This window comes from Parasteatoda tepidariorum, chromosome 6, assembly GCF_043381705.1.
Source record: "Parasteatoda tepidariorum isolate YZ-2023 chromosome 6, CAS_Ptep_4.0, whole genome shotgun sequence".
NCBI lineage: Eukaryota > Metazoa > Arthropoda > Arachnida > Araneae > Theridiidae > Parasteatoda > Parasteatoda tepidariorum.
Genome location: NC_092209.1, coordinates 4,477,851 through 4,501,123, shown reverse-complemented (window position 1 = coordinate 4,501,123; position 23,273 = coordinate 4,477,851). Strand labels below are relative to the sequence as shown.

Here is a 23,273-nt window from a genome sequence, read left to right as displayed (position 1 = left end):
ATTATATATATATATAGTACTTATTAATACAGAAAAGAGAGGACAAAATTAAACAGATTAAGTTTAACCCTAACTGTTATTTAGCTACCACTTTAAATATTATCTCTGGGAAGGTATATCTTATCGTATATCTCAGTCACAAAATGAATAATTTAAATAATTAGGTAAATTATTAATTTTTATTTATTTTTAAGCTTTAATTCTTAATTTTATTAATTTTTTAAGCGCTAATTCTTAATCTTTATTAACAGTAAAATCAAAGAGTTACTTGTGTATATACTAAATATAAAGTTTTACCAATCATAATTTTTTTTTTTTACCTACTTCTAGTTTTCTTTTTCAAAATGTATGTCAACGAATGTTTCAAATTATTCGGTCAAGCAACAACCTTCACTTAAAACTTCACGCACCACTGATTTTCGACCTAGGCCTTTAATTTATCTGACGATATATATTTATATATTTGGAAGAAAAAAAAGGATTATTATTTTTTATTACGTAAAATGGCAACAGCTTTACTCACCTGTGACGAATAACTGAGGTCAGGTGACTTTCCATCTTGCTTCTTCCTTCCTGGCTTGGTTCGGTTGACTCTGGCTTCCGCGATTGCATTTTGTATCGATTGTATCCAAGATTGCATTTCATCGGATGTTTCTGCAGAAAACTGGTGACGGTTCTATAAGATACAAACACTCGGATTGAAAAGAAATCGGAAAAGAAAGTCATAAACACAAAGATCTTTGTGAAAATTAGAATAAATTAGTTCGCTGCCTGCCGCTGAAACGATAATACTTATAATCGTTTGTCTGACCATTCTCGTATGATATCGTTATCAGTGGCCAATTCAGTGATATATCTTGAATACCTGTACATAATCTGTAAATCCGCTGAATACTGTTTTGTAGGTATATCTAAAGCTTTATGAAAAATTTCAGTAAACTACTTATCTGTCTTCTGGATTTTCACGAGCTGGAAGCGACATCAACAAGTCACCACTTAAAAATTTTGTATCTTAATAATTAGTAACCACATAACACTATGAATTAACTGTATCCGATAGATGGCGACACCAATATTAAACAAAACTTCTGTAAATTTATCATATTTGTTTTACATATAATGTTATATTTGTTTTACAACTTAAAATTACACAATTCTAACTTTATTCAATGCTAAAGTGTCAATCGCATTTGCATATATTCTAATTTTACTCATAATTTATCACAACTTATGAATGCATCAAATTTAAATTCCATTCAATGCTAAAATATCAATTGTAATTGTTTATATATTAATTTAATTCATATTTTAATCACAACCTATGATTGCATCAAATTTAATACCAATCAATGCTTAAATATCAATTGAGCTTTTTATATTCACGAAAATTTCTGATTATTGCATAAATCATGACTTATATTAAATATCAAATCATGTTTAATTTATCAAGCAAATATGCTTGATCTTCTGTAATGCTACCTAAATGCTGCATAATTCAAGATGTTTTTTAATTCAACTTGTAAATACTTTATGATGAATGGGTTAGGGGCCGCTGCGCGGCCCAGGCACCCAATTTTAGTTAAATAAAGAGAAAAAGAACACTATGAATTCTCAAATGTTATATCTACTATATTTATCTATGTCAACCTATGTATATATATTTCAAATTATGTTTATATTTATATGCTTATATATTTATATGTGTAAATTTAGTTTCGATATTCAAATGTTTATTTACCCAAGCAAAGGGCTTCTAATTTTGTATTAGCAACCACATCGACTGCTAAATTCAAAATGTTATCACTTTAAACTTATGTAAATTTCTAGATGTATGGGATAGTGGACACTCCGCGGCCCAGGTGCCCAATTTTTTATAAATAAAGTAAAAGTAAGTAAACACTATGAATTTTTAAAATCCATACCTGTCGACTTTTACGCATTTGGCGTAAAATTTTATTTCTGTATGTAAAGTGGTAGTAAAATGTTTGCTTTCTATATATTCCTTGCATTTATAAACTTAATTTATAATCTTTTTGATTCACCACTATTTTTAAAAAAAATTAATTACTTTTATTAATATGTAATACAGCATACCTGCCAACTCTTCCGGATTTTCCGGAAAATTTTATTTTCATATTTAAAGTGGTAGTAATTATATACTATTTTTTCTTTTATAATCTTAATTTTTAAATGATATTGATTACCACTATTCTTACAAAAATTAAGCACATATATTAATATGCGTTACTATCATGGTTGTCAACCCGCCTCAGTCGAAAGAAGAAAACGACCAAGGACACGCCTACTTCTACAGCCCACAGACTTGTTAGCCTCATCAGTGAACTTAAAGACTTGCTGAAGGACCAAGACGTGCTGCATCTTCTCACAACTTTAATCCAGGGCAATCATGGTTGTCAATTTAAGTTTTCTCAAATCCAACGTATTTGTTTGCTTAAAATTGAAGATTTAATTCCATTTTAATACCACTGGGAAAAATGATAACGGAAGGGATTAAAAGTTTTCAGGTATGATACAGTGGAAGTAGTCCGCATAAGCTTGCTCAAAATACAGCGTCTGTTTCTGCCTGAAATTGTAATTTATATTCCATTTTACTACCACTGGGGTAAATCATCCTCGAAAGGATTAAAAGTTGGCAGGTATGAAATTCATTTGAAAATAACATTTATCATGCAGGCCTGCCAACTNTTTCTCAAATACAACGTATTTGTTTGCTTAAAATTGAAGTTTTAATTCCATTTTAATACCACTGGGAAAAATGATAACGGAAGGGATTAAAAGTTGGCACGTATGATACAGTGGAAGTAGTCCGCATAAGCTTGCTCAAAATACAGCGTCTGTTTCTGCCTGAAATTGTAATTTATATTCCATTTTACTACCACTGGGGTAAATTATCCTCGAAAGGATTAAAAGTTAGTGAAATTCATTTGAAAATAACATTTATCATGCAGGCCTGCCAACTACTACGTTTTTTACCAAATTTTTAATTGAGTGGTAGATAATTAAAAATCAAAACTTTCAGAATTTTTGGTAACTTTGCCAACATTTTGAAAGCCTAACAATGAAACTTTTGAAACAAAATGGAGTTGCATATGAACTTTTAAATTATTTATGTGTAGTGGTGTGGAAAATAAATTTAAATGAATGAAAAATAATACATTAAAAACATAGACATAGCTACCACTAGAATAAATTTTTACAAAACGAGTAGAAATTTGGCAGCCGGAAAAGATATAAAACTGGTATTAAAATCATTTTCTTCCTAGTTCGTTTCCGAAGAAATAAATAACTTTGTTTAGCAAGACACATTCAAGGTTATACTGCATTTAAAAGCCTGTTTCCTACGATGGAAACTAACTGTCAATAGTTGTTGGTCATTTCTTCGAACATGTAAATTTTCTACTAATTATTTTTTCCGGTGGTTGTGAACTAGAGACGGAATTTTTAAATCAAATAAAATTTTTCTTAAAACTTATGAGTAGGACCAATTGTCATGTAACTCCAAAAAGTTTGCCAATTCTAATTTATTGAAATATTAATACTACCACTTTGAAGTTAAGACGACTCTGTATCTGAAATTAGACGAACTCATCTATAGCATATACATAACCTCATTTTCATCATATCAGCTTAGCAAAAGTTCATACTCTCACAATATAGTCTTATCACAGTACTATTTCTAACTACACAGTCAGAACCTCAATGATCCACACGAATACTCCTTCACTTCATTTGCATTCCACAACCTCATCGAAACACCACAAAGATCAAGCTAAAGATGAATGGGAAAAGGGTCGCAAGCGGCCTTAGGTGCCCAGATATTTTATACAGTTTAAATTCAATTAGACAAACTCTCCAAGGCCTCATATCACAACTATCAAAACAAATAACATTTCCCAACTGTAAATCTTGTCTGAAAAATGAATATTCAAGGCGTATTCTCATGCTGATACATTTTTACTCACCCTACAACAACAACTAAAATTTTGAATCAAACATAGTTTAGAGCAAGCCGATTTATTATTATCATTCATCTGTAGTTGCTCAAGCAAAGTGCTTAAAGTAAACCCCACTGCCAGCTAACCACAAAGACTCAATGNCCCAACTGTAAATATTGTCTGAAAAATGAATATTCAAGGCGTATTCTCATGCTGATACATTTTTACTCACCATACAACAACAACTAAAATTTTGAATCAAACATAGTTTAGAGCAAGCCGATTTATTATTATCATTCATCTGTAGTTGCTCAAGCAAAGTGCTTAAAGTAAACCCCACTGCCAGCTAACCACAAAGACTCAATGCAAACAAAACCCAAATTTTTGATGGTTAGGATAGGGGTCACTTACCACCTAAGTCGCACAACTAGGACTATTAGACAAACTGTGCATTCTGCACCAGCGAAGCCCGGCTACCGGGTGGGAAGCGAGGGAGTCATCCCCTTATTTGTAAACTATTTTTCACGTGTACGTATGTTTTTCGATTACTACTTCTTTTCATTTATTATTTATACATATTTCAGACTTCGTTCTTACACGAAATTAATCTTTTCACTCAATTAAAACCTAACTTTTAGCTATAAATCCTCCCTCCCCCCTTCCTACATCTAATTATTATCAAGTTAGATGAAGGTGAAAATAACCCACAGGGAGAGGTACTCCGATTTAAATGTTATCAGTCACTCATGAAGAGCATGTTGATTGAAGTTGCTTTCTATTTTTTACGCTTCCCATGCTATTTATTAGCATGTCTTGACAATTTGAAGTAGATTCACTGATGTACAAGGTGCGAGGGAAAAAATATTTAATAAAATATTTATTTAGTTTCACATACTGGTAGAGGTTTTAAAACTACAAAAGTCTTTTTTTACATACAAACATATGTACAAAAATAACATATGTACAAGTGAAAAAATAATTTACGAATAAGGAGATGACTCCCTCGCTTCCCCCCCCCCCNCGCTTCCCCCCCCCCCGGTAGCCAGGCTTCGCGGTGCAGAGCGTTCAGTCTGTCTATTAGCAGAAATGTCAACTTGCTCCGGACAGCGAATCAATATTTTCGAGTGCTAGTTTATTATTTGTGATTCTTGGTTTAATAAATTCAATTTAGTAGATTTTTATCCACCACTATTTCTAAACAATTCGTAGTATTATATAATTCATAACTTTATTTGATAAGCTTCTTCAAAAAGGCTTATAAGCCTAAATTGAGTACACAAGCCTGCAAATGAAGGTAATTTCAATAAAGTAAAGCTCCTTCGCGATGACCTTTTTTAAATGGTAGCAAAATTATCTAACATTCTCCAGATGAATGGGATAGGGGCAGCTTCGCGGTCCAGGTGCCCAGTAAAATCTAAACACTAGGACTTGATAAGCCTCTTATAAATTAGCATAATCTGTCTAATATTTTTAATTTAGTTAGTAGTTATTTACCGTTTGGGCAGATGGGCAAACCATGTAAAATTAGCATGGCATTCAACGTGTTAAAACCTAACTTTACGCTATAAATCCTTCCCCCTTCCTACCTCGAATTACTGTCAAATTAGAAGGAGGTGAAAATAACTCATTGAGAGAGACTTACTTTGCTTTGACTTTAATTATTGTCAGTTTAATCATAATCAATGCTGGATATTGGGGATATCTCGGCGTTTGGGCGCGAAGCACCACTAACCGATTCATCGATTCTGTTTTGTCGTATTCTAGGAGGTCCTAAATATCTTTGAAGTTGTAGTATGTTGTAACGACAAATCAAGTCCTTAAGGAAGTAAATCTTTTGTTTTGAAGTGAAAATCATCTTTGGAATGGGGAGATCCCCTTGAGTAGAGTTGTATGATGAAGTTAGTAGTTTTTTGGTAGTATGCAGTCTGAGCATAAAAAGGCGGTAATTGGGCTGAAATTCGAATTATCACGGATTATATCAATATCGAACAATTTATTGAAATCTGATGTGGTGCATGTTTTTGCGTCACTATAAAATTTTGTGGTCAATTTGGCTATAAAGCAATTGATATCATCAATGTTTAAGTCTTTTCTGAGTAATCTATTGCTAATCGCCCTTGGGGCGCCAGTCATTGTGCGTACAAATTTACCTTCAGTTGTAGATAGCTTCTTTTTTAGGTTGTTGCTTATAGTAGTGAGGGCTGGGCAAGCATACGTAAGAATTGGTCGAATCGCTTGTATATAGATAGTTCTTTTATTTGCTAGATCAAGCTTTGAATTTGCTAGATCAAGCTTTGAAAGAGAATTACATCTCATTTTTTCCAGCAATCAGGAAAATAGCAGTGGTTGAAGTAGACGTTAAAGATGTTACTTAGTATTGGTATTATATTTGGATATAATCAATGTTAATTCAAAGTGTAACTAAATAGTTTTATTTTGAACAAAGTAATGGTGAATTAAATAAATCAAACAATTATAACTCCGCCCACAAATAAACTGCTAAAGAAATACTTTGATTACCAGTTTTATCTTTTTATCCTGATTGATACGGTTTTATGCTGGCACGTATTTGTGACAGGCGGCGCGAAAGGGTTAAATGCTATCAGCCACTCAGGAAGGGCATGTTGACTAAAGTTACGTTATACTTTTTACGTGACTCATGCTAATTAATGGCATGTCTTGATAGTTGAACTTGATATATTTTATCCACATAAGTTTCAATGGAAACTATATTTAATAAAAAATTTATTTAGTTTCACATACTGGTATAAGTTTTCAAAGTATAAAAATCTTTTTTTAGGTGTTTTATCGTAAACTGGAAGTTAGAAGTCATGGACATTCGAAAATAAACTAGAGAGAAAATGATTTTACTGCCCGTTTCGTATTTTTTTCTGGTTTATAAAAATCTCAGACAGTTGTAAGCAGAAATTATTTTCACTTTTTTAGCCACTTGAACCGAATTTTAAGCCTTTCGTATATATATTTTTATTTAAGTTTATATCGTCGCTTTATTTTATTTCATAACCGTCGTTGAAATGCCAACAATATTTTTTGGGTTTTAGACTACTAATGTCCAACACCCTTGTCATTTTAAACCCAGTCCAGAACACAAGAGATCAAGTAATGGGAGAAATTTGCCTTCGAACTATTTTAATCTTAAGAGTTGTGCTTAAAACTAGAAGGCTATGGAAGTGCACTATTGACGTCTTTAATCCACTATGTTGATAATTAGTTAATGAAAATAAATACAATGAAACCTCTCTGGAGTGACCACTCTCTGTTCCACAGTCAAATAATCGTTAACCCCTTAACTTGTGCCCTCGAGTTAATTCGAGCTCGCTAAACAGGCCTAACAGTGCACACTCGAGATAATTCGAGGGGCGTTGTATTTTATGCTGCTATAATTTTTCACACTCGAAAATAATCGAGAATTGAAAATAGTAATGTGAAAGCTAAGAAAAAAAAATAGATTTATTCATATTTATCATTTACATAGGATTGTAAGCTATAACACTTATTTATTCAAGAATAAAATATACAGAGATGCGAATTTGCTCCGGACAGCAAATCAATTGTGATTCTTGGTTTAATAAATTCAATTTTGCAGATTTTTATCCTCCCCTATTTCTAAATAATTCATAGGCTTATATAATTCGCCACTTAATAGTACTTTAGTCAAGACTATCACATACCTGCCAACTTTTAATCCCTTCCATTATCATTTTCCCCAGTGGTATTAAAATGGAATTAAAACTTCAATTTTAAGCAAACAAATGCGTTGTATTTGAGAAAACTTAAGTTGACAACCCCGATAGTAACGCATATTAATATATGTGCTTAATTTTTGTAAGAATAGTGGTGATCAAAATCATTTAAAAATTAAGTTTATAAAAGTAAAAATAGTATATAATTACTACCACTTTAAATATGAAAATAAAATCTTCCGGAAAATCCGGAAGAGTTGGCAGGTATGCTATCAGCACAAATAATGGTCTTCAATTCCAGCATCTATAGTCTACAACAATAATCCAAAGTACCAATAATCCACAGCATCAAACACTTTACCAATACTGAAATCCTGACCTATGTTACTTCACGTTGACAATCAAACTACAGCCATCCACAGATTACAGCAAGTTGCTCTTATTATTTTCATTTTCTTTCAGTTATACAAGAAAGGTGCTTGTCTCCTTGTAACAGCCACCCCATAGACTGCTGAACTCAAACTGTCTTTTATTTTAACTTTTTATACTATTTCACGATGTATGGGATATAGGCCTTCTGCGCTGCCCAGGTGCCCAATTTTTTATAAATAAAGAAAGAAAGTACTTTAGTCATGCTATACCTTTTAAAAAGCAAACAAAAATAGTCAAAGATTTGCAAAATTTACTTTGTAGTTATTTATCGTTTATTTTATTTATTTATTTATTTTTCTTTTTTTTGTTATTTGGCGTGTCCGGAGCAGTTGGCATCTCCGCCTACAACCTTTTTCCATGGAACAAAAGCGCAGTAAATCAAAATTGTCTGCCAAAAGAAAAGACAATGTTCTAAAGTGTGTTTTTTTACATTTAAAAAAGTGATTTTTTTTTTGGCCTGTGCGTTAAGAGGTTAATGAAGGAGGGTCGTTCTTGAGGGTTTCCTTCATTGACTTCAAATTTTTGTCAGTGTCATTTTCTTAGTGAGGAAATGCAACTTGTGTTACCGTCATGAAAACCGGGTCTATGAATAAAATTTAGAGTCGATAAAAATGTTCCCTGCTGATATAATTATGTGCATAAACAAATTTACCAATTACAATTTATAAAATTATTTTTAAAAAAATAAACAATTATGTTTTATGTTTCCATTTCATTTTATATCATAAAAAGTAGTTAGCTTTTTTTAAAAAAAAATTAACTTTTCAACTCATTCAAAGTCAATCATTGATAGTCTTTAGTGCAATCTCACTGCAACGTGAGGTTGTCATCCTCAAAAAGAGCTCTCTAAATAAGAGACTCACACAAATATTTTAAATACATTTTAATCTTCTCTTATTTGTTTTGCTACTATTTTTTGTTTTGATATTTTTTTGCTTTTCCTTATATGACCTTTTCCGCATTTGGTGCAGAGGTTTGTCCGGTCACTGGGAGAGGTTTTGATGGTCTCTCCTAAAGGTTTTCTTCAACACAAAGTTTATGGAAAAAAATTCCGTGCCTCTCAAAAGTGGTCGCAAATAGAGGAGGTCGCTCCACAGAAGTGATCTGAGGTTTCACTGTAAAATGAGCAAAAGTACTTACGTCGAATAATCCTTTGACTGACGTACCGATAACGAAGACGTGGGGATTCTTTTTGTCTTTGGTCTTGTTCTCTTCACACAAATCATAGTAATCCAGGTTGAGAACTCCACAACTCTTTTCACTCCCTTTACTTTGCTATAAAAAAAGAAGAAAATATTATTCACAACAGAGTCAAAATAATTAATAATATTGATTTAGTCTATTAGGGATGTTCAAGCAAGAGGTACTATGATTCAATTAATCTAGTATTATTCAATCGGAGTATAATTCAATCAATAGCGATATCTAAGACAGAGGTTGAACTCTATAACTTGTATAATATAATTCATCAATAGAGATTTTAAACACAGAACACTTAACTAGTATAATTCAATCTATAGAGATATCCAAGACAGAGATTGAACTTAATCACTTGACTAATATGATTCAATCAATCGAGATGTCCAAGAAATCTTATATGTTGTTGAAATTATTCAAGCAAATATTTAAAATTATGTGAACAAAAATATTACTCGAAGCATTTTTATAACTACTGTATAAATGTTAGAGCTTATCACAAAAATAATTTCTTACATTTGAATGTTTTGAGCCAATGCAAGATTAGACTAGTGAAAAGAACATTAAAAATCGTTATATATATTCAGGCATGCCAATTGCTACACTTTTTACAAAATATTTAACAGAGCTGTAGGCATTTAAAAAAATTATTTTTAGAGCGTTTTAGAATGTTGAAATATTTTACAAAAACTGGGTTATCGCTGGCCTTAAAAATTTTAAAAAATGATAACGAAAATAAAACAAATGTCAATATTTTATGAGTAACCACCACTAAAAATTATTTTACAAAGAAAGTATATGTGCCTGAAAATTCTAGCTCGCCAAACCAGAGCAATCATAAATAAAGAAACAATAGCCTTCCTGATGACCAAAGCATTTGATAAAGTATGGCACACTGGCACAATATATAAACTCATACGGCTAAATTTTCCACCCGGCACAATCAAACTCCTATCCTGTTATCTTTCTAATAGAACATTTCAAGTCACCATCAAAAACAAAAAATCTTCAAAGAGAAACATCACAGCCGGAGTACCTCAGGGCAGCATTCTGGGACCGATTTTATACATATTATACACTTATGATTTTCCTATAAACAAAGCCGATTATAACAGCATAACAGCCTATTACGCAGATGACACCGGTATTATTATTAAATCCAGAAACCTAAATCATGCTCCTCAAAAACTACAGGACCATATACACCGAGTGGCCAAATTATTATGACCACCTCAGAGTTTTATGCAAATGAGTTATTGCGTCACAGCGCTGCCGCTAGAGGGCAAGATAACTATAACACGGGAATGCTGAGCAAGTGAATCATCAGTTATACTGTGTTGCTTGCTCAGATATGGGAAAAAAAGTGATTTAACTGAATTTCAACGTGGAATGATTGTGGGTGCGAGATGTGTCGGGACGAGTATCAGCAAAACGGCTGCACTTGTGAAGTGTTCTAGAGCAGCAGTTGTTATTGTTAATGTGTACAAAGAATAGACAATCAAGCAAAAAACCTGGTCTCAACGTCAGACTTGTGGTCGTCACAGGGTACTGAATGCTCGATCATAGAGAAGGCTGGCCAGGGCTGTGCAGCGCAACAGGAGAGCAACAGTGCGACAAATTGCAAGTGATATGAATCAAGGAGCAACTGTGAACGTCTCTGAACGGATTGTTCGACGCACATTGCGCCGTATAGGGTATGGAAGGAGACGACCTGTTCGTAATCCTCTGCTGTCTGCTTGAAATAAGCGCAGACGTCCTTAATTTGCAAAGGAGCACAAACATTGGACAGTAGATGACTGGAAGTGTGGACCGATGAATCACGATTTCAAATGCATCGCGCCGATGGCAGGATGAGAATATGGAGAAAACAGCACGAAAGCATGGACCCCAACTGCATTGCCACGACACTTCAAGCTGGTGGTGGCAACGTTATGGTATGGAGAATGTTCTCTTGGTATTGTATGGGTCCTTTAATTCCTGTACCGCAACGCCTTAATGACCAAGGGTATTTAAGTATCATCGCAGATCAAGTACATCCGTTTATGTCAATGGTGTAGTCTGGCGGGGATGGATACTTCCAGCAGGACAACATTCCTTGTCATAAAGCTGGCATTGTCCTCAGATGGTTCGAAGAGCATGACGGAGAATTTAACTTGCTTCGTTGGCTAGCACAATCCCCAGATCTCAATCCAATTGAGAATTTGTGGGATGAAATTGAAAGGGAGCTCAGACAGATGGATCCAGTACCATGAAATTTGCCGTTATTGGCAAGTGCACTTCAGAGAGCATGGTCTGGCATACCTTCTACCTGCTACTAACATCTCATAGAATCCATGCCCAGACGAATTAAGGCAGTAATATGAGCAAAAGGTGGCCCAACAGCGTACTGAAGAGGTGGTCATAATAATTTGGCCACTCAGTGTATATGAAATAGAAGACTGGTGCTTAAAATGGAAAACTGCAGTAAACGCTGGAAAATCTGTCAACACCAAAAACTACAGATGTTTTTCAAAATGATAATTTTAGTTTAGTTTACTTTTTGTCTGAATGTGCAGTGCTCACACATAATAAGAAACGGACCACTTTGAATAAATGTATTTGATCGGATCTTCACGTTCTAGGACTCAATCTTAATGGTTTCAGGGGGTCACCTCAAATATGCTAATGATTAGTACAAACGATATTCTAAGTTACGATAAATCACTCACAAAAACGTACTTTCTCTGAAAAAACATACCTTTTCTCTAAGATTCGGACCCCCCAAAATATAGGCGGTAGCTGCAATTTGGTAAGAAGAGGGGTCCGAAGTTTGGACTCCTTATTGCTAATTTTATTGTTGCGTATTTCGCCATATCACTAGAATTTCTTAGGCGAATTGAAAAATTTTTGCGCACATTGTAAAATTGCTTCATCCAATGATAATTCCATGAAAAATATAACTTTTAGTAAATATTTATTATTTTTTATTATTTAATTTAATGAGCCGAAAAAAATTTTGAATTGTAAGGTAACATTTTTTTATCATTTTGAAGAATGTAATTTTAAATGACAAAATCCGACATTTGAGTGAAATCGGTCAAATAGTTCCTGAGAAATCGAATTCGATGTCGCGAATNTAAAATTTCTTCATCCAATGATAATTCCATGAAAAATATAACTTTTAGTAAATATTTATTATTTTTTATTATTTAATTTAATGAGTCGAAAAAAAGTTTGAATTGTAAGGTAAAATTTTTTTATCGTTTTGAGGAATGTAATTTTAAATGACAAAATTTGAGTGAAATCGGTCAAATAGTTCCTGAGAAATCGAATTCGACGTCGCGAATCGAATGTTCTACCGATTTCGAGCAAAATTTTCTATTTTGCCCTGTAAAATGACATCCTTTAAAACGATGTAAAAAATTTTATACCTTCCATTCAAACTTTTTTTCGACTCATTAAATTAAATAGTAAAAAATAATAAATATTTACTAAAAGTTACATGTTGCAAGGAATCCCCCTTTGGATAATCCAATATAACCGTATTTTCTTAACCAATTGGGAATCTTGCTCAGAAAACGAAGTATTCAACCCATTAAAGCCAAAAATAAACTTTATACATAATTTTCCATGAAAAGAATGGAAAATAGTTTAATCTTCAAATCAATCATAATGTCAAATGATAAAAGCAACAATTTATAATCATCAAACATGAAAGATAATATCAGTGAAAGTATCATTCAATGGCAGAAATAATGATATCTGATACGATTCATGTGAACCATCACTAATGTGACAAGCATTCAAATCAATCTTATTTATTGAAATATTAAATATAACACAAAAGAGATAATAATTGATGATAATAATGATAACATGAGCAACGCGTGCCTTAACCCATTCGATGCTCTTTTTTTAATTATATTTTAATGATTTAAGAAATAATTAGACTTAACACCTCTATTCAATGAATTAATTTCATTTGCAAGACGTAATCACAGCACATGACACTTAAGTGGGCCATATTTGAAATCTAAATGGATGCTCAACTATTTTTGAAAATTTATCATTCTAATTTTAGATTTTCCAGAAAATACTGTCTGAGAATAGACAATACAGAGAAAAGGGAAAGTTTCTCTCCTGGTGAGAATTAAAAAACTTGAAGTGATGGAAAAAGTCCCTTAACAAATATCCACCGAGCTGCATCTCGAGAAGAAGAAGACCGCTGAAATCAGATGGTTGTGTATAAACAAGATGACGTGTTATCGTTACAGTTATTGGGCTTTGTTATCATGCTGAATTAATTTTCGGATCAAATTTAATTGGGTACCGGCAAGCGACGTCATGCTTGGGTGACGAAACTGATTAGCCAATCAAGTTCGACAACCACGCGTGTCGTCACTTGCAGGTACCCAATTATTAACAACTCTAATATGAATTCACCAGCAATAAATTTAGAAAGAGGTCTTAAAAACGACGGAGTATTTAATATTAAAAAAGTGCAGCACTAAGTTGTGATATATTTTCTACGGGGCAGCCTTTTAACTGTACTGAACGCATGCTCTTACAACGGGAAGAAAGAGGAAAGAAAGCGCGTTAATTTATCTTCTCTTTCATCTCTGTCTAGAGTCGCTTCTAATATTTAAAATGTTCTAACTGCAGTTGGAGATTCTTAATGTAAGAAACGGGGAAAGAAAATGCTGAATTATATAAAATTTCGAAAATATGTCTAATCTTGCGAATTTTTGTTTGCTTGATTTATAATCAATCCTTATTTTTACTTCATACAGGACTTTCGTTAATCAAATACAACCCCTTTTTTCTGATTGCCAGACAAACACGATAAAACAATACTCTTGTTTTGCTGAGGAAATTAATTGGCATTCTAACAAAACAAACTCGCATGGTTGATAATGATTTCTATATTGAAGAAAAAAACTTACTTTTAATTGCATGGTTATATTTCAAAACAGCGAAAGCGTTTATTGATGCTCTAATTATCAAAATTAAAGAGTTTTCTTGTGCGTGAAAGATAGTTGCATGCTTTTATTCGTATTCGTAGAAATGAATTTAAGCAATTTCTTTTCTATCAACGATTCTACTCATTCTAATCCAATGATTTGAAGAGAGAAAAAAAATGATATTGTTTATTGAAATTTCATTATTTCTAAATTCATTTTATTCAAATTATTGTTTTAATTAAGGCCCAGTTTAATCTGTAATATAATGGAAACTAATTTTTTAAATGTCTTTTAAATTTATTATTTTAACTTAATATTCAGTTTTCTATGTTGCAATGAACATTTAATTTAAAAACACGTTCGTTAATTCCAATTATTTTAATTCAGTATTTGAGTCTTAATCTTTTCATCGGTATGATAATTAAAATAAGATTTCGTAAATTACTTTAATTTAATTTATTATTTTAGTTTAATATTCAATTTTAAATTCTTTCTTCTTATGGTTACAAAATTAAATTTTAAGACTTTTCTTTGCTTACTGAATTATTTTAATATGGCATTTGATTTTCTTTTATCCATACAGTAAGGAGATTTTAAAATTTAAGAAAAAATCTTTTTGTATTTTTTCTTACATCAATACAATAAAAAAATTTAATTTTGAAAACTACATTTATCCAATTTATCATTTTAATATTCAATTTTCTATGCTTCATTTTTATTGGCAGAATGAAAACAAAATTTTGAAAACTTTCCGTTGGTCACTCTATTATTTAAATGGTGTATACGATTTTTTTCTTAACTGATACAATTAAAATATTTTTCATTTTTATTTAATATTTGATTAGTCATTTTTTTTATTGGAATGGTAAATAAAATTCAATTTTAAAAACTTCTAATTTTAACAGTTTATTATTTTAATTTAATATTCAGTTCTTAATGTTTTCTTTTTGTCCATAAAATGTAAATTAAACTAATTTATCTTTTGTTCACTCTGTTATTTAAATTTGATATAAATTTTTTGGTGCACCAGTGCTACAGTGAATTTAAAAATTTCTATCATTTATTTCATTAATTTAAAGGGTCTGCCGGTCCATGCAGTATCCCCCGCAAAACGTTGTGCGAAGCGTAGAGGTAGCGTGTTCGTATCTGGATGCATCTTCGTGCTGTCCTTCTACTTGATAAAGGCTTGTAAGCCTAAATTGAGCACGCAAATATATATAATTTTATTTTATAACCGTAGTCGAACAGCCGACCCTAATTTGGGTTTACGTCTTTTAATGTTCAACACCGTAGCCTTGTAAATTTGAACCTATTCCAGAAGACAAGCGAACACCTGAATCAAGTATTGGGAGAACTAACCCGCATTTGCGTTAGATGAAGGGGAAAACCACGGAAACCAACTACGGTTAGCCTGACGGCTAGGGGACTCTAACTCATGATCCATTTACCACTGAGGATATTTTATCTCAACAGTGTGGTCGGTGCTACCAGGGAACGGAATTCGTACCGACCAGCTGTAACTGGGGATTTGAATCCGGGTCACTTCGTTAGAAGGCGAACTCTCTATCCCCTGAGCCATCACGACTCGCAAATATATGTAGCAAATAAATCACTAATTAAATATTCGATTTGTCATATTTTTGTTATCGATACAGTAAGTATTAGGTCATCCGAAAAATTCTTGCTGATTTTTGACAGGCGCAATTGCTAAACATCCGTCAAAATATTCAAGTGGTAACAAACTACTCGTCAAAGCAATTTTAAGTTTTCTTAATTTCGCTACCACTTTAATTTAGATAATATGCATCCACTATTTATGGAATAAGTTTCCAAATCTTTGTGGTGATCAAAAAACTTTAATGATCCATTTTTAAAAACGAAAAATATTTTCTACAGTATGAATTTTGATACCATTTGATTATTTTTATCGCACCTTAGATAGCTCCAAAAACCTGCTTAAACTTTCCGAACGACCCAATAGAATTAAGTTTTAGAATTTGCATTGATTTAATTTAATATTCGATTTTCAATATTTTATTTTAAACGTTACAGTAATGAAAATTAAAATTTTTTAAAATTCATTTTGTTACTTAAATTAATACTTGAATTTTCATGTTTTCTTTTCATCGGTTAAATAATTGGAAATCTGTATATAAACCACATTTTTTGCATGCTTATGTTGATTAATTAGAGAGCAATAAACGATTATCGTCACGTTGGATTATAGTCAAGCGAACTTTTGGGTGTTCTTTTTACTTTTATCGTCTGCCAAAACTACGTGTTTGGTGTGAATGTCTGCTTATTTTATTACAAATATTTCGATTCTGTCATTCAGCAGGGTCAACGACAGAGCAATAAAGCGATAAACAAGAATAAAAGGAAATGAATCATATCTACGCTAACTGTGCCAATCTGAGTAAATAATACGAATTTTTCTCTTTTTTTTCTTCTGAATCACCCGCATATCTTTTGTTTACGGCGCAACATTAATATAAAAAGAAAAATTAATTGGAATAAAAAAGTATTTGCTTCATAAGGAAAGGCTAATTGGCAGAATGCATAATAAAAGAATCATTCTAAAACTATTTTATTTTATAACCGTCGTTGAACAGCCGAACTATTTTTTAGTTTTACGACTACTAATGATCAACTCTGTAGCCTTCTAATTTTTAAATCACTTCAGAAGACAAGGGAACTCCTGAATTAAGTGTTGAGAAAAATTTGCCTTCGTGGAGGACTTTTTGATGGAACTAACCCGCATTTGCGTTAATGGGGAAAGCCAAAAAAACCTCCCATGGTTAGCCAGACGAAAAGGGGATTCTAACCCATGATCTGTCAACCACTGAGGACATTTTCCGTCAGCACAGTGGTCGGTGCAAGCCGGATGCAGAATTCGCCATCGACTGGGATTTGAACCCGGTTCGCCTCATTAGAAGGCGAAAGCTCTATTCCCTGAGCCATTCCTGGTAATAGTGAAATGCCAATTGAACTGAAATTGTAAGCAAACATTAAATACACATTTAGGAAACGCTTGCTACTCAATCATTAACATGCCTGTTATAAATATTTTTAAAAGATTCAGAAATAAATATAATTAAAATCAAATTTAATTATACTTGTTGCAAAAAAATGAAGTTTGAATGTAGACTATTAACTGCCATAGTGGGCAGGTATGCATATGTTATTCATGATTGATGGAGCATTGTATTTAATAGGAGAATATTCTGAGATGGGTAGAAAGTGATAAAAGTTTTTTAAACAGGAATGGGAAAAAAATAAAAGTGTCTTGGGCGATAATGACCCATTTTCTAAAATAAGACGAGGCATGGATATTAGAAAAAAGGGGAGAGAAAAGTCGGTAAATAAGTTTAAGAGAGTCGTCAAGAATAAAACAGTCTAGCCGCCTACGTATGTTCTAAGATCTTTGCGCTAAAGCTTCTTGAACATTTTCTTTCCCCACCTATCGTAAACAAACCCATTAGAGTCTAGCGTCCTTTTAAAGGGACTACTTTTTCAAAAAAAAGTCAAAAGATTTTGCGGTTGATGTAATTTTTACACTTAATTAGATAACCACATTTATAAATTCCAACTTAACTCTTGTTTTAATAAATAAGATTTTAAATATTCAAAAAGATTTATATGAAATGAAAGTCATAGTGATAGTTATGATTGAATAATTAAAGAAATAATAAATAAAAAAAGTGAATCAAGTTTCCACCACTTTTTATATTTATAGTTGCCTGTGGCATCCCTGTATTTATAAATAATGATTATATTTATATCATTCTTTTTTTCAAATATTTAATAATTTTTGATTAATGATTCTTTTAAATAATTTATAAATTTTAAGTTATGATTTTTTAAATATTTAATTATTTTAAATTATGTTTTTTTATATACTTAAAATATTTGTCGCTTTCAAAGTTCAGCCATTTTTGTTCAATAAGTTAACTCTAATAGTGCAACTAGTTTTAAATTAAAGCTTTGCTTAGTGTCTAAGGCTCCCTCAAATATAGGTTATTTATTTAATTTAATATTTTTTTTATTTTCTAATAGGATTTTATTATTTTTTTGTGATGAAAGATATATGCCAAATTGGTAATTTTGTTAAAAAATTCTTAATATATATATATTTTTTAAATACGCTAGCTATTTTTTTATCGTCCAAACATTTTCGCTCATATAATCAATATATGTAGTAAAAATTTCAAATGTATCTTTAAACTGTAGTTTTTCCATCTTCTTTGGTGAGGAAGCTTAAAAAAAAACCGCCATAAGAGATTTTTTTTTCTTTCAAAATTAATGTAAAATGAAAAGAAATATTACTTCTTTCTCGTAGAAATAAAACTTCGATCCGTCTAAGACGCAGTATCGACTTTTCCAAGTCCCGGAATAGAACCAACCCCTTCCGGTCAGTTTGTGAAGAAAACCTTTCCTGAGTGGACAAGCGAAGGAATCACTCGCCGGAATATCATGCTGAAACAAAATTGAGGAATTATAAGTGGTACTTGAAGAACACCAATATACATCATTTTTAGATGATACATGCAGAAACATTTTCTAAATAGTTTTTATTTTTTATTTTATAACCGTCGTTGAACAGCAGACCCACTATAGATTTTACGGCTACTAATGTTCAACTCCGTAGCCTTGTCATTTTAAACCCAAACCAGAAGATAAGGGAATTCCTGGATCAAGTGTTGAGAGAAAGTTGCCTCCATGGAGGACTTTTTGATGGAACTGACCAGCATTTGCGTTTCATGGATAGGAAAACCACGAAAGCTTCACATGGTTAGCCTGATGGCAAGGGGACCCATGATCCGTCTAACACTGAGTATATTTTACGTCACCACTGTGGTCGTTGTTAGTCTAGAATGGATTCATATCGACAAGCCATCACTAGGATTCGAACCCGGTTCACCTCATTGGAAGGCTCTATTCCCTGAGCCACCACGACTCTGAATAATTATTTTTCACAATACTTATTTCTTTTAAACACAACAATCATAAAAATAGTTTAAAAAAGGAATCAAAATGGAATTAAATGTTATCTCTTTTGTTTAACAGCTTGCCCATTTTTAATGCTTATTTTTGCTATATCAATTTTTTAAAACACGCAATTCAATTTTTATGTCTATTTTTTAAACAAGCGTTTCTAAGTTGTGTCTACTTTTTCAATGACGGTTTTGGGTTACGCATTTGAAGAAAATGACCTTTTTATTAAATGTGCAATTCGAGCTATGTTCAAAATTAACATTTCAACAACTATAAACTCATAACGATGCAATTTTCACTAACATTTTTGGAAAACTTTCAATGACTTTTAACACCAATCTCGTTTATTGATAATTTTTTCTTTGGTGTTTATCCAGATCATTTAAAATTTCAAGAATATCCCATAATTTTAGCAAAAAGAAAAAAAAAACTTTGAAATTTTTTAATACTTTGTGACTGCTTCTACTTATTATTTTTCAGAGAATACATGTGACTGACATGTCCGAAATGGGTGGATGTTGACAATCACTTACAAGTGAAACTAGGGAAGTGTGACTCGCCAATTTTGAAATAAAGTAGTGGGATGTATGCCTTATGAGAAATAATTTTAGGGGGCAACATTCGTTTCGGCCCATAGAGGGTGTTATGAGAGATGAAAAATAATTCAATCTATAGAAAAATCGGTATTTTATTACTTCAATGCTGACTATTATTGTAATTGTCTCATAATCCAACTAATTTGTAATTAATTGGATAATTAATTAATTTGCTAATTAATAAACTAGTTAACATTCTTTTCGGCCCGTAGAAGGTCCTGTGAGAGATAAAAAATAATTCAATATGTAGAAAATTCGGTATTTGATTACTTCAATGCAGACTATTAGTTATTGTAATTGTCTCATACTCCAATTAATTTTGTGGTACTTTCACGTACTATATAATGCATATTTATTGTCAAAATTGATTTCGAAAATTTTATATATCTGTAGTTTTTCAGAAAAACCTGTTAGGTTAATTTAAAAAAAAAAATTGACATCAAATTTTTAAATTTTTTTTTTTTCAAAAAACTTTCCAAATTAATTGGAGTATGTAATTGCAAATCAATTAATTAATTAATAATTAATTAACAATTAATTAATAATTAATTAATTTTCTGATTAATTTATTAATTAGCAAATTAATTAATTATCCAATTAATTACAAATTAATTGGATTATGAGACAATTACAATAACTAATAGTCTGCATTGAAGTAATAAAATACTGATTTTTCTATAGATTGAATTATTTTTTATCTCTTACAGGACCTTCTATGGGCCGAAACGAATGTTGCCCCCTAAAATTATTCCTCATAAGGCATACATCCCACTAATTTATTTCAAAATTGGCGAGTCACACTTCCCTAGTTTCCCTTGTTAGTCGCTTAGGTAAATGTTCCAGGTATATCAGGTAAAAGTGTATACGAGGTCTATTTAAGTTCCACTACCAGGTATGCCCTACATCAATGATTTTTAAGGTTCAGCGTCATTGCCCGGTATGACCTTCATCAATGCTTTTTTAAGGTTCATTGCCACTGTCCAGTATGCCCTACAATATTTCTTAAGGTCAACTGCCCGGTACGCATTTAACCAGTACTCCGAACACTGATGTTTCTCCTCAGCAGATATTAAATATAATAATATCAACAAATAAATTAATATCAAATCGGACATTCACCAAATTGAGAATGTGATTGTTGACATTCACCAGTGAAAGTCGACATTCTCTTGGTCATTCAAGGCAACATATATATTTAAACTATACTTTCAAGATGTTCGTGCAATATTAATAAGGTATCGTCAAAAGTTGAATACATTAAAAACATGTTTTCCCTAAATTAAACGCTTTTCTTGAACGACCTTCGTAAGTGAATATCCATGTTGGAGTGTATTTTGCAAATAAAAAAACTATTTTGATTAAAGAAGAATTTCTCAGAGGTCACTAGACACCGGTAATTATCTTTTGAATTTTGTGACATTTAATTTATTTTAGTTAATTATAAAATTTCAAGAACATTCATTCTTCATAAAAATTTATAAATACTTCTTTATTTTCGCAAATCTTCTCTAATTTAGCTACTTTTCATGAACGACCTTCATGAGTAAACATACAAAGCGAGCTCTTCAAAGGGAAAGCTTTTTTTTGTTTAAATAACTATTTCTCAAATGTCACAATAAACACAGGAAACTATCTTTGAATTTTTTTTATTCTTTCTATATTTAATTGCATTCCTTTTCATGTAAAAAGAATGGCATCATTACCAACCTACGCTACAGAACGTTTAAGTGGTCTTCTACTCGTACATTTGCTTTCCTGCCTTTCGTATCTTTGGAACAAAAAAGAAAGCCTTTTAACTTAATGAATAGGTTTCCGAGTAACCATTTTCTGTAATTAGTGAGTTGATAGGATACGAAAAAAAAAAGGAAATCTGAAAATTCTGCGGGCATATTTTGAAATGAGATGAAGTATTTAGGACAGAACCAATTTCGGCCTAGCGTCTTTTGAAGAAAAGAAAAAAACAGCACCTTTTTGTTTAAGAAGAGACAGCATTTAGAGTTTCATTATTAAAATATACCGTGAAGAAAAGGATAGTTCTACCAGTCATAATATATTAACAATGCAAATATTTATGATTACATTTGAAGTCAAAGTATTTATTTTAACCCACTTAAAAACATAAAATTTGTTTACCCTAAATACTAGTAGCTACATTATTTGTCTAAATTTTAGAAATGATATAAAATCTTTTCACTAAGTAGTTAAGTAAGTCCCGCGGTGGACTGAACGTAAAGACACGGTTCCCAGTAGAACACCGAAGTCAAGCGTCACTGAATACGGTCAGTAAGCGGGTGGGTGAGCACTTTGATCAGCCTGCATAGGGACCGAGGGTCCGCGGTATCGGTCCTCGTTAAGCCGTTAAACCATAAAGTGCTCGATATCGAGCAAGTCATTGGGCTACTAAATCAGGGGAGCCATCCCCTCTGCAGAGGATCAAAAATTGCGAGGGCATGTCTTCAGATCATNACTATGAAGTTTAAATGATTTAATGTTTACATTAATTCAAACAGCATGTCAAAGCTCGTCAGAGCAAGAATTTAAAGCTCGGCTTGAAGAACACGAGAGATAATTCCAAAGTCAGGGTATTAAACGATCTTCCATAGCTATCTGTCACCATAAAAAACTATCAGTGAGGTTATAATTTCCTGGTAATGCATTTTTTTCGTATGCTAAATATTTCTGGCTTTATACATTAATTGAACACTATATTATCAGAAGTAAAAATTTCTCGTCACTTTCTGCTTTAAATTAAAAGTTCAAAAATTCCTTTAGTTATGTAGAATTAAACTAAAAATATAGAGAAAGAAATGTAGATAATAATTTAAAGAAACACCATATAATAATTAAACGTGATAATAATACACTAAGTTTGCTATTACTTTTATGTTTAGTAGTGCATTTAAAATCGAACATGGGATTGCTTCCAACACCATTCTAAATAATTGAGTGCAGATAAATTCTTTCATTTCTTTTGTGTATACACAAATTTAAAGTATAATTTCAGTGTAAAACATTTTTATGTAAACAAACCACCTTTTGATATTAGCAATTCTATATTAGAAATATAATTTATATTTTTTGCTACGAACCAAATTCATAACTATAAGATGTTAAAATAAATATTAAATTGATTCTTATAATGATAATAATTCAAACGCTACAAGTATTGGCACTTTTGTAGGGTTTTGTTAGGTTTCTTGCTTTAAGCAATTTAAAGGGAAACAATAGAGCATATCTTAACTTCAAAATAAAATCAGGCAAATTCTATGTTTATAGCCGGATAAAAAATTGTCGTTAAAATTAACTTCTAAGTTGCACAATTAATACAAATGTAATTTTTAAATAATAAAAGTGTATCTAGTTTCTTTTGAAATTAGACAACCATAATGCTAAAGAAACACATTTTTTTTTAAAAATTTTACCAAAACTTTTTTTTTATTGCCCATTGTTGTA

At 31.7% G+C, this 23,273-nt stretch overlaps 1 protein-coding gene across 1 annotated transcript in view; it reads right to left on the bottom strand.

Moving 5' to 3' along the window:
- Nucleotides 1-23,273, bottom strand: part of LOC107447628 (pleckstrin homology domain-containing family O member 1) — a 60,684-nt gene that overhangs the window by 26,199 nt on the left and 11,212 nt on the right. The window contains exons 2-4 of the mRNA XM_016062583.4: nucleotides 18,556-18,705; nucleotides 9,233-9,367; nucleotides 524-676 (exon numbers count right to left, since the gene is read on the bottom strand). Coding sequence (XP_015918069.1) covers nucleotides 524-676; nucleotides 9,233-9,367; nucleotides 18,556-18,705 — 438 coding nt within the window. The remainder of the gene's footprint in view (nucleotides 1-523; nucleotides 677-9,232; nucleotides 9,368-18,555; nucleotides 18,706-23,273) is intronic.